The 11,973-nt window shown below is 41.9% G+C and overlaps 1 protein-coding gene across 1 annotated transcript; it reads right to left on the reverse strand.

Moving 5' to 3' along the window:
* Positions 1 to 658: 658 nt before the first annotated feature.
* Positions 659 to 10,008, reverse strand: LOC136489153 (uncharacterized). The gene is made up of 3 exons (XM_066485867.1): positions 9,774 to 10,008; positions 1,031 to 1,133; positions 659 to 938 (listed from the first exon to the last, which is right to left on the reverse strand). Exons 1-3 carry the CDS (start codon positions 10,006 to 10,008, stop codon positions 659 to 661), a joined length of 618 nt encoding a protein of 205 aa, XP_066341964.1.
* Positions 10,009 to 11,973: the final 1,965 nt, after the last annotated feature.

The raw sequence follows: 11,973 nt of genomic DNA on the forward strand, positions 1-11,973 counted from the left end.
AAACAACAGATAGGGGTAAACCATTGGCTAATATTAAAATGGCTTCTCTATTGCTGTCAGAATTCAGAGCTCCAACAGATCAAGAAGTCTATTTAGATTTTGATGAATTAGAATATGAAGAGATAGTTGCCAAGTTGATAGTTATATAGGAAGCTATATTCGATAAGCCAGTCAAGCATCGACACTTAAAAGCTTTATATGTAAAAGGTTTCTTTGATAGGAAGCCAATGAGCAAAATGTTGGTGGCTGGAGGTGCTTCTGTTAATCTTATGCCTTACACTACTTTTCGCAAGCTTGGCAAGGTACCAGGAGATTTGATTGAGACCGACATGATGCTTAAAGATTTTGGGGGTAACGCATCTAAGACCAGGGGGCAATAAACGTCGAATTGACAATTGGAATTAAGACTTTACTCACTACGTTCTTTGTCATTGATGGAAAGGGTTCATATAGTTTACTCCTTAGTTGTGAATGGATTCATGCAAATTGTTGTGTACCATCGACTATGAATCAATGCCTGATTCAGTGGCATGGAGACGATGTTGAGCTGGTTCATGCTAATGATTCTGTGAGTATCGCAATAGCTGATCCAATGTATTGGGAGCTAGAAGACTTCGAGTGTTTTTTGGCAAGCTGTGGGAAGGAGACTTCATTAAAATCAATGATGAAAGCCAACAGCCACCATGGCGTCAGATTTGGCCAGCCGTGCTCGAGCAGCATTGGCCTCTTCCTTGGCAACGAGGAGGGTGGCTTGAGAGGCCCCAAGGTAGATCTCAAGCTGACCGTTTTCCTGAGTTGCCTCGGAATAACGGTCCTGGGCTGCCCTCCACTCCCGAAGGAAACGCCTGGCGTCATCACCGTTGTAGGAATTGGAGGAGTCCGACGATGAGTCCGGTGCAGAGGCAGCATCAGATGCTACATAAGAGGGCTCGCCGGCCCTAGGAGGAAGAGGATGAAGGCTATCATTCTAGACGAACATATAAACAAGTTAGAAAAGTTCATTGCCATGAGCAGAAGATATCGATCTCACCTCAGACGACGGAGGCGCTGGCTCATCGGTAGGTTCTCCTCTGGAACCTCCTCCACTGCACGCTTGCCCCGGCTATCCTCACTAGTGATAGGGTTGATTGGATCTAGGAAAAGGGGGAAGAAAACCGCTACAGTGTTTATGAAGGCAGAGAAGTGCAAAGAACTGCAGCAGTTGCAAGTATAGATGTACTCGAGGCTAGAGCCCTCGGCTGGTATTTATAACCACAAAGCGAGGTAGTAGATATCTTAGGATGTGCACAAGGCAACCGCAATTAATAGAAGGTGAAGCGCCGCCCCACTAATGCTGAAGAGAATGCGGCGTTGATAACTAAGGACGGAAGATTGATGAGTTTTCTTAATGGAGGCTGTGTTTTTAGACTTAATTGGATTAATGTCACACCCAATTTTGCATAAAAAAACCAAGTGCTCATATATGTGCGCCCAGGATGTCCAAACACACATATAATCTCAAATTGCAATAATATCAAAGTAAAGTACTTTATTACATCGCATATCTCATCACATAGTTAACACAAGTCTTGCTCATCGGCAACATTACTACATAGAGTAGAGAACTAAGCCCAAAATGCCATAGGGACTCCAACTGGGGGACATCACCCTAGTAATCCTAGACATCCTCTAGAATCTCTTCATATGCATTATCTGTTACCCACCCAGGATTTTCATTGAATGTAAAACAAGTGTAAGCGCACCATGCTTAGCAAGTATAACAAAGGGATCTATGAGGCTCAAAGTCTAGACATGGTTTGATTGCGGTTAGCAATTTTAATTGGTCAAGTTTTAGCATCCTGAATCACTACTTTAGTGAATAAACCCAACCCAAGGGGCAATAATGAATAATCAAGATTATGTCAATTCCCAACAATCCATAGTAACCACTAATCATGAAGGATCCAGACCGCTCATATCCATGAGCATGGCTGTTATAATAGGTTAAATATTTTTGTAGAAATTGTACAACTTTACCCACCGAGCCGTGATTCCCAATATCGGGGTTTGCAAAGCCCACATCACCTCTACCTAGGAAGTGTGGTAGGGTTTCACTACATAACCCTTCGCTAGTCACACTAATAGGTCATAGCTGCTAAGGTTTCAGCCATCTAGCCATATGTGACCCTCCTCTAGGAGTTGCACTCATGGCTGCGACACGGTACACACCCTAGCAGGAAAAGAAACATACCAACTAATGCCCCCTCTTGCCCTTACGGAAAGCTATAGACGAGCTAGTATAATCTAGTTAACAGGTTAAAGATAGAACCATTTGACAGTTGGGGTTGTACGAAACCTCATGGGTGGCCGCTTCATGATTAAGTCCTTATGGAGAGGCACTAGAGCACTCAACCCAATACTTTTGCCCCCTAATTCTTGCTAAAAAGCTCCATTTTAACATATTGCATAATACCTTTAGTCATGTTTAACAATTATTTTATGTTGAGCGCTGCAACATCTATCCAAAATGCATCCCAAACCATAGGTATCAAGGATATGTTGTACAAATAGTAATCTAGGTAAAGTCCTTAAAGGTAATTCAAATTTAAACACAAGCATGTATATGAATTGTAGAGTTCATAGGTACAAGAGGCCTTTGCTACACTTGCCTTCTTCAAAGTCTCCTTCCTAGTACTGCTGGTCACCCAACTGATCCTTAGCAACCTTGAACTGATCACCCTCTAAATGTGTTTCAATTCACCAATCAAGCATCCATTCCAATCATCACATGCATACAAATATACTTCTATTAGAATAGTACACCAAACAGTAGAAACAGAGACTAAAAAGCTTATAGAACTAATCTATGTACTGCTATGAACACATGAGCGAAAGAATCACTCTAATCGGACTTAAAACACAAAAGTTATCCATGAAATAAGGTTTCAATGGCATTTCTATAAATAAACCAAATTCACATTTGAATAAAATCTAAACTTCAACGTGTTCTGGACGGCGCGCACTATTACTCAAAAGTATAGGGGCTGAAACAAATAAATACAAAACTAAAAATAAATACTTCTGAACTGATGTTGGACCGCGGGTTGATTTCCGGAAAACATAGGGGCTAAACCACAAAATGTGCTTGGCTGACCACGGGTTGACCGCATTGCCGCTGACTGGGCGCGACGTGGTTCACGTGGATTGGCTCGGTGCACCTGGTGTGTGGTGGACGCGCTGACATGGGCACGGTAGAAAAAGGAAATAGGTGCGGCGTCAATCGCCCTGCATGAACGTGGATTTGAAAGCCTGCCTTGGCTGTCTCTGGGGCGCGGCAGGCGAGCGGCCATGGATGGCAAGCGCCATCATCGGACGGCGAAGAAGGAAGGAGAAGAAAGCAGCTGATGTGCGGGTCCTACGACGCAGTGAGGGAAGAGGGAAAATGGCAGCGCGTGGGTGTGGTCGCCGAGCGGGCCTTTGCCTGGGCTGAATGATGCGCCGAGTTAGGATGGGCGGCGGAGCGGGCTGCGCTGCTGGGCGGCATGCGCGCGTGGGAAGGGGAGGACGATGGGCCTCGGCCTGGCCTATTGCGTGAGTGGAAGAGAAGGAAGGGAAGGAGAAAGGGCTAGGCCGGCTCTACTATTGGGTTGAAAAGGAGAAAGAGAGAAAAGGAAAAGAAAAAGAAAAACCTTTTTCATTTTCTGGTTTTTACAAACTTGCTCCAAATTCAAACTAGATTTGAATTCAAAGTCATTCAACTCTAACCCTAGACTCAGTAAAAAACCAAAATGCCTCGGCATGAATGCAACAATCATGTTACTAAATCTTATAGTAATTTTTAATTAGCCAAAAATTATTATTTAACCTAGTTTAAAATGCATAAAAATTAATTAAATGCCCAAATTTAATTACTAAATTATAATAAATTCTTAGGGTGTTACAAACCTACCCCCTTAAGATGAATCTTGTCACTGAGATTCGGATGATTCAAAAAGATTAGCATAGTCAGATTTTAGATCGTCCTCTCTTTCCCAGGTTGCCTCATCTATAGAATGTCTATTCCACTGAACCTTACACATTCTTATAATCCTGGTCCTTGTGATTCTCTTAGCTGTTTCCAAAATTCTCATTGGATATTCTTTATATGAAAGATCCTCTTGGATATCCAGTTGATCCAAAGGTAACTGTTCCTTAGGTACCCTCAAACATTTCTTAAGCTATGATACATGGAAAACATCACGAACACCTAAGAGTTGTCCCAGTAATTCTAGCTGGTAGGCAACTTCTGCTCTCCTGTTGATGATCTTGAAGGGTCCCACATACCTGGGTGACAACTTTCCCTTAGTATGAAACCTCTTAACTCTTGTCATAGGTGAAACTCTGAGATAAACAAAATCACCAATCTCAAACACCAATTGTCTTCTTCTCGTGTCAGCATAACTCTTCTGTCGAGACTGTGCGACCTTCAAATTTTGCCTTATTGTTTGTACCTATTTCTCCGCCTATTGCAAAACTTCTAGTCCAAAGACTTGACTTTTCCCCATTTGATTCCAAAACAGTGGTGTCCTGCACTTTCTGCCATACAACACTTCAAATGGTGCCATCTTAAGACTTTTATGATAGCTATTATTATAAGAGAATTCAGCATAGGGCAAACACTTATCCCAACTTGTCCCATACTATAAAGCACAAGCTCTCAACATATTCTATAAAATCTTATTTGTTCTTTTGGTCTACCCATCTTTCTATGGCTGATAAGCTAAGCTAAAGTTCAACTTCGTGTCCATGGATTCATGCAACTTCTACCAAAAATGAGATGTGAACTGTGTACCCCTATCTGAAACAATCTTCTTCGGTACTCCATGTAAATATACAATCCTTTCCATGTATAGCTCTGCCAACTTTGCACCAGAGTAAGTTTTCTTGACAGGAATGAAATGTGCTACTTTTGTCAGACGGTCTACAATTACCCAGATAGAGTCATATCCCCTCTGTGTACTTGGTAATCCCACTATGAAATCCATTCCAACTTCTTCCCATTTCCACTCGGGAATCTTCATAGGTTGAAGTAAACCTACGAGCCTCTAATGCTCTGCCTTTACCCTTTGGCACGTATCATATATGGCCACATGTTCAGCTACATCTCTTTTTAGTCCGTACCACCAATATCTCTCTTTAAGATCAAGATACACTTTAGTACTCCCCGAGTGTATAGAATAGGCCGAGTCATGAGCTTCCCTCATAATAGACTCTCAAATAGACTTCACTTCTGGCACACAAATTCTTTTACCAAACCATACTGTTCCTTGATCATCCATGTGGAAACCTAGGGCTTTACCAATCACTATACATTCAACAATATCTTTGATTTTCTCATCGTTCAACTATCCCTTACGAATCTCTCGTTCTAAAGTAGGTTCTACCTCTAACTCCATAGTGTTAGCCACAATACCCAAATTTAGGTGTTCAAACTCCTCACTCAACTCTCTAGGTAATTAAGTTGCATAGGCCATGTTAACATAACTCTTCCTACTCAAAGCATCGGCTACAACGTTAGCTTTTCCTAGATGATAGTGTATGTCCAAGTCATAATCCTTGATCAACTCTAGCCACCTACGCTACCTCAAATTTAGATTTGACTGAGTGAATATATACTTAAATCTTTTGTGATTGGTATAAATCTCACTTGTGACCAATCAGATAATGCCTCTAAATCTTAAGAGCATGCACCACAGCTACTAACTCTAGATCATGAGTCGGATAATTTAACTCATGTTTTCTTAGTTGTCTGGATGCGTAGGCGACAACTCTACCCCCTTGCATAAGAACATATCCTAGACCTTGTCTTGAGGCATCACAATAGATAGAGAAGCTTTTGGTAAGATCAGGTAAGACAAGCACTGGGGCAGAAGTCGGTCTCTTTTTCAACTCCTCAAAACTATCCTTACATTGCTTATACCATGCAAATTTGGCATTCTTCTCTAATAGGGTAGTCATAGGTTTGGCTAACTTAGAGAATCCCTTGATGAATCTCCTATAGTACCCAGCCATACCAAGGAAACTCTGAATCTCACTAACATCCTGAGGTGGCTTCCAACTCAACACATCTCTAACCTTCTTGGGATCTACTGCTACTCCTCCATTAGAGATTATGTGGCCAAGGAAAGATACTTCTTTTAGCCAGAACTCACATTTGCTAAACTTAGCATAGAGCTGATGTTCTCTAAGCTTTTGCAATACTAGCCTCAAATGTTCCTCATGTTCTTCTTCATTCTTAGAGTAGACTAATATATCATCAATAAACACAACAACAAAAACATATCAAGGTACTCCATGAATACTTTGTTGATCAAATACATGAAGTAAGCAGGTGCATTTGTCAGACCAAAGGACATGACTGTGAACTCATATAATCCATATCAGGTCACAAAAGCAGTTTTGGGAATGTCATAACGTCTTATTCTCAACTGATGGTATCCAGATCGGAGGTCAATCTTGGAAAATACACAAGCTCCTTTCAATTGGTCAAATAGGTCATCGATTCTAGGTAGTAGATACTTGTTCTTAATTGTGACATCATTAAGTGATCTGTAATCTATGCACATTCTTTGTGTACCATCTTTCTTCTCTACAAACAATACTGGTGCTCCCCAAGGTGAAGAACTAGGTTGGACATAACCCTTATCTAGCAGTTCCCTTATTTGTTTCTTAAGTTCTGCTAATTCATTCACTCCCATTATATAAGGTCTCTTAGCTATGGGTGTAGTTTTAGGTAAAAGTTCAATTATAAACTCAATATCTCGTTCAGGTGGCATACCTGGTAACTCATCAGGGAAGAAATCCGGATACTCATTTACTATCCGTATATCCTCTATTGTTGTGCCCTTCAATTGATTAACCCAATAGATTTCTGAGGCTGACTGTGTTGCTACATACTCTTCTTTCTCTCCAGATGGAGTGGTTAGATTCACAGAACTATTCTCACAATTTATAACTACCTTTCAGGACCTCAACCAATCCATACCCAAGATAACATCAATTCCAGATGAGTCTATGACTACAAGGTTGGCTTGAAATTCTACCACCCTTATGATGAGACTAGCAGCTAAGCATATCCAATTTTCTTTCATTTCCCCTCCAAGTGAGTTTACTAACATGGGTTTCTTCATAACACATACAGGAATACCATGCTTCTTTATGAAAGTATATGCTATGAAGGAATGCAAAGCACCAGAATCAAAAAGAACTATAGCTGAGTTTGAGTTGATCGGAAACGTATCGATCACCACATTAGGTGCCTCCTGAGCTGTCTCTGCAGTCACATGATTGATCTTTCCACGGACATAATTTTGCTGCACATTAGCCAACTTCTTAGGACATCTATTGGAGTAATGTCCTAGGTCACCATAGCTGAAACATTTGTTGTCATTGATAGCATTTGGTGCCTTTGGTGCGCCATTCTTTGGTGGAACATTAGGAACATTGCCCTTCACAGGAACATTATTAGCTTGCTGCTAATGCTAAACTAGTGCCTTGTACTACTGTTGCTGCTGTGCACGCTGTGGCTGCTAGTTATAGTTGATCAGGCTTGACTGTCCTTGATAGCCCTGCTGTGGGTAAGCTTGCTGAGGAACAGTGCGGACATGAGTGTTGCTCCCGGACTGTTGCCCCTGGAATTTCCTCTTCTTGTCCTCCATTTGACAGCGCTTGTTCTCTACAACCAAGGCCTTGTCCACTAGCTGCTGGAAACTAGCAAAGGTATGGGACAACAGCTGGTACTAGAGACCATCATTCAGACCTTCCATGAACATCTCTACCTCTTATCATCATCTTCCACTTTAGTAGGTGCGTACCGTGACAATTGTATGAATTTGTCACGATACTCAGCCACGGTCATGCCTCCCTATTTGAGAGCAAGGAATTCCTTCTTTTTTTAGCTTCATCAACCCAGCAGGAACATGGTGAGAGCGGAAAGCATTGCGAAATTCTTGCTGAGTTATGGGGTTAGCTTCACTATGGCCAAAGTGGAATGACTCCCACCAGTCAAGTGCAGCCCCCTACAGTTGCCCAGCTGCATACAACACTTTCTCTCTATCATCACATTGTGCAATCTCAAGTTGCCTCTCAACTACACGTAACCAGTCATCAGCATGGAGAGGGTCAGTGGAATGCTTGAAGATAGGCGGATGTCCCTTCAGACACTCTCCCCTCTTGTCTCTAACTTGACAGGGTGCATTTCCATTTCCATTCGTATTATTCTGCATGTTCTGAGCCATCTGCTGTAGCAATTGAGTTTGCATCATCATCAGTTGCTCCATAGTGATAGGGGGTGGTGGCGGCAAGTCCTCGCCTCCTTGGTTGTTCCTCCTGGTGTTCACCATCTGTAGATACATCATATAAGTCACGTATGTCCAAAATATATAACCTTTAAGAGATAATGGCCTAATGAGAGCAGGTATCACAAGATCAAAGACAAGAGATATATATATATGGTATACAAGAAGATAATTGTTCTGAACTTTTCCGGCGAGTTGGACAGACACCAGTGCAGTAAAATAAGCATATCTCACACTCTGTTTATCATCTGAATGCGAATTTTGCCTGTCTAGAAATATTATGAAATTCTCTACAACTTTCGTTTAGAACACATTCCCAGATTATGATGTTTAATCAGGCAAAAACAGATGACAAGCAATACTGCTCCAGATTTCTGACAGCACAGAAACATCAACTTACAACAGCCGTATCTCACAATTTGTAACAGGTATTTAGGTGATTCCAAAGCCAAAAGAAAGATGAAGAAGTCTACTTATCTCCCTAAAATTTTCATTACAATTGAACATCCAGAACATGAGATATGAACTGATAAAGGTGGACTGTTCAGAGTGATATAGAATGGACAGCAAGATAAAAAGAAACCCAACTATTTATTCATATCATCCTTAAGCCTTAGTCTTAAACTAAATGACTGTGGACATGCTCACAAATCACCACAATCATGACAAAAATCCAAATCAAACATTATCCATCATGACAATCATCTAACCACTTAAATGGCAATTGTTCAACCATTGAAAAGAAAAGAAACTAAACACACTCTCGCACATCTATGCGTGTTTATTACATATTTATGGGAATTCCTCCTATGGGTCGATGTTGGTGCTGGTGTTGGGGTCTCCATAGCCTCCTCTGTTCCTTGGGGGTGATTCAGCAGGAATACTTGGGTGTCTCCATATCAGGACCACCTTGCTGCTGCTTCAACATAGCATTCTCAAGGGCAAGCTACATGTATGCCTTCCCCATGACATCTAACTCATCCAAGGTTTGATCCAAGTTAGTGTTGGTCTAAGCCAAGCTCACCAAGGTAGGCCTAAGCCTATGGTTCTCCACCCCAAGTGGTGCGGTGGTGTTGCAGGTGGACTGGCCGCTCCGACGGTAGGGAAGATAATGATCCTCCTCCCATGCAATGTCGTCGAAGTGGCGGTCGTGATTGACCACCAACGCCTGTCGAGCAGCATCCCAGATGGTAGCTACACGTGTGAGCCTTGCAGTGATACCATGGTGGATGTAGCGCACCCGACTCCCTTCGTGGATGTACACCTCCATCTCCCAAAAGCCGGTGTAGTCGGGGTGGGTCCAATGCTCCGTCTGGTACTACACGGTGCACCTGGTGTGGTAGCGTCGTACAAGGGAGAGAAGCTTTGGGTGGTAGTAGGCATCACCCTACAAATCATAGTGGATCTCCGTTGTCCAACCCTTAGCCAGCAGTGCGGCATGGTAGTCATCACCATTACCTCCTCCATCTCCTCCATCTCTATCACCATCACCACCATCATCTCCACCATCTCCATCACCACCACCATCATTACCCTCATCCTCAGAATCAGAGTTGTCAGACGCATCACCATCTTTAGGATCACCAACTCCATCCTGACCACCTTGTTCATCTTCCTCCATGGGCTCCTCCTCAGATTCTTCTATCTCCACAGGCTCCTCATACATGGGCCCCTCTTCAGTCTCCTCATCCATAGGTTCATCCTAGATCTTGTCCTCCAGAGGTTCCTCCATGGGCACCTCCATAGGCGGTTCTTCTTGGGGCTCCTCCGCCATGTTCCTTAATGCCTGAACTAGGTGTGGAGGAAAGTGCTTGCCAAGCGTGAACCTCATCCTCTTGTTGGCATCGCAATGGTACGCTTGCGGGATGTCAACTTGGTGTGGGCCATCTATAAGATTGAAAAGGTTGAGTATTAGAATAAGATAATTTTTGCAATAGATAATGGATAGAATATAAGCAAAAAAAATTATAGTAAATTAAAGGTAGCAAAATAAAGATAATGTGATCGTAAAAATGTCCATTTCTAACTAGGCTGATCGTCCTACAGTCAGTTATGGCTTTGATACCAATTTGTCACAACCAATTTTGCATAACAAAACTAAGTGCTCATATATGTGCGCCCAGGATATCCAAACACACATATAATCTCAAATTGCAATAATATCAAAGTAAAGTACTTTATTACATTGCATATCTCATCACATAGTTAACACAAGTCTTGCTCATTGGCAACATTATTACATAGAGTAGAGAACTAAGCACAAAATGCCACAGGGACTCCAACTAGGGGGCATCACCCTAGTAATCCTAGGCATCCTCTGGAAACTCTTCATATGCATTATCTATTACCCATCTGGGATTTTCATTGAATGTAAAACAAGTGTAAGTACACCATGCTTAGCAAGAATAACAAAGGGATCTACGAGGCTCAAAGGCTAGACACTGTTTGACTGCGGTTAGCAATTTTAGTTGGTCAAGTTTTAGCATCCTGAATCACTACTTTAGTGAATCAACCCAACCCAATTGGTAATAATGAATAATCAAGATTATGTCAATTCCCAACCATCCATAGTAACCACAAATCATGAAGGATCCAGACCGCTCATATCTATGAGCATGGCTATTATAACAGGTTAAATATTTCTGCAGAAATTGTACAACTTTACCCACCGAGCCATGATTCCCAATGCCGGGGTTTGCAAAGCCCACATCACCTCTACCTAGGAAGTGCGGCAGGGTTTCACTACGTAACCCTTCGCTAGTCACACTAATAGGTCATAGCTGCTAAGGTTTCAGCCGTCTAGCCATATGTGACCCTCCTCTAGGAGTTGCACACATGGTCGTGGCATGGTACACACACTAGCAGGAAAAGAAACATACCAACTAATGCCCCCTCTTGCCCTTACAGAAAGCTATAGACGAGCTAGTATAATCTAGTTAACAGGTTAAAGACAGAGCCATTTGACAGTCGGGGTTGTACAAAACCTCCTGGGTGGCCGCTTTAGGATTAAGTCCTTATGGAGAGGCACTAGAGCACTCAACCCAGTACTTTAGCCCCCTAATTCTTGCTAAATAGCTCCATTTTAACAAATTGCATAATACCTTTAGTCATGTTTAACAATTATTTTATGTTGAGCGCTGCAACATCTATCCAAAATGCATCCCAAACCATAGGTATCAAGGATATGTTGTACAAATAGTAATCTAGGTAAAGTCCTTAAAGGTAATTCAAATTTAAACACGAGCATGTATATGAATTGTAGAGTTCATAGGTACAAGAGGGCTTTGCTACACTTGCCTTCTTCAAAGTCTCCTTCCTGGTACTGCTGGTCACCCAACTGATCCTCAGCAACCTCGAACTGATCACCCTCTAAACATGTTTCAATTCACCAATCAAGCATCCATTCCAATCATCACATGCATGCAAATATACTTCGATTAGAATAGTACACCAAATAGTATAAACATAGATTGAAAAGGTTATAGAACTAATCTATGTACCGCTACGAACACATGAGCGAAAGAATCACTCTAATCGGACTTAAAACGCAAAACTTATGCATGAAATATGGTTTCAATGGCATTTTTGAAAATAAACCGAACTCACATTTGAATAAAATATAAACTTCAACGTGTTCTGGATGGTGCGCACTATTTCT

Source organism: Miscanthus floridulus, chromosome 10 (assembly GCF_019320115.1).
Source record: "Miscanthus floridulus cultivar M001 chromosome 10, ASM1932011v1, whole genome shotgun sequence".
Taxonomy (NCBI): domain Eukaryota; kingdom Viridiplantae; phylum Streptophyta; class Magnoliopsida; order Poales; family Poaceae; genus Miscanthus; species Miscanthus floridulus.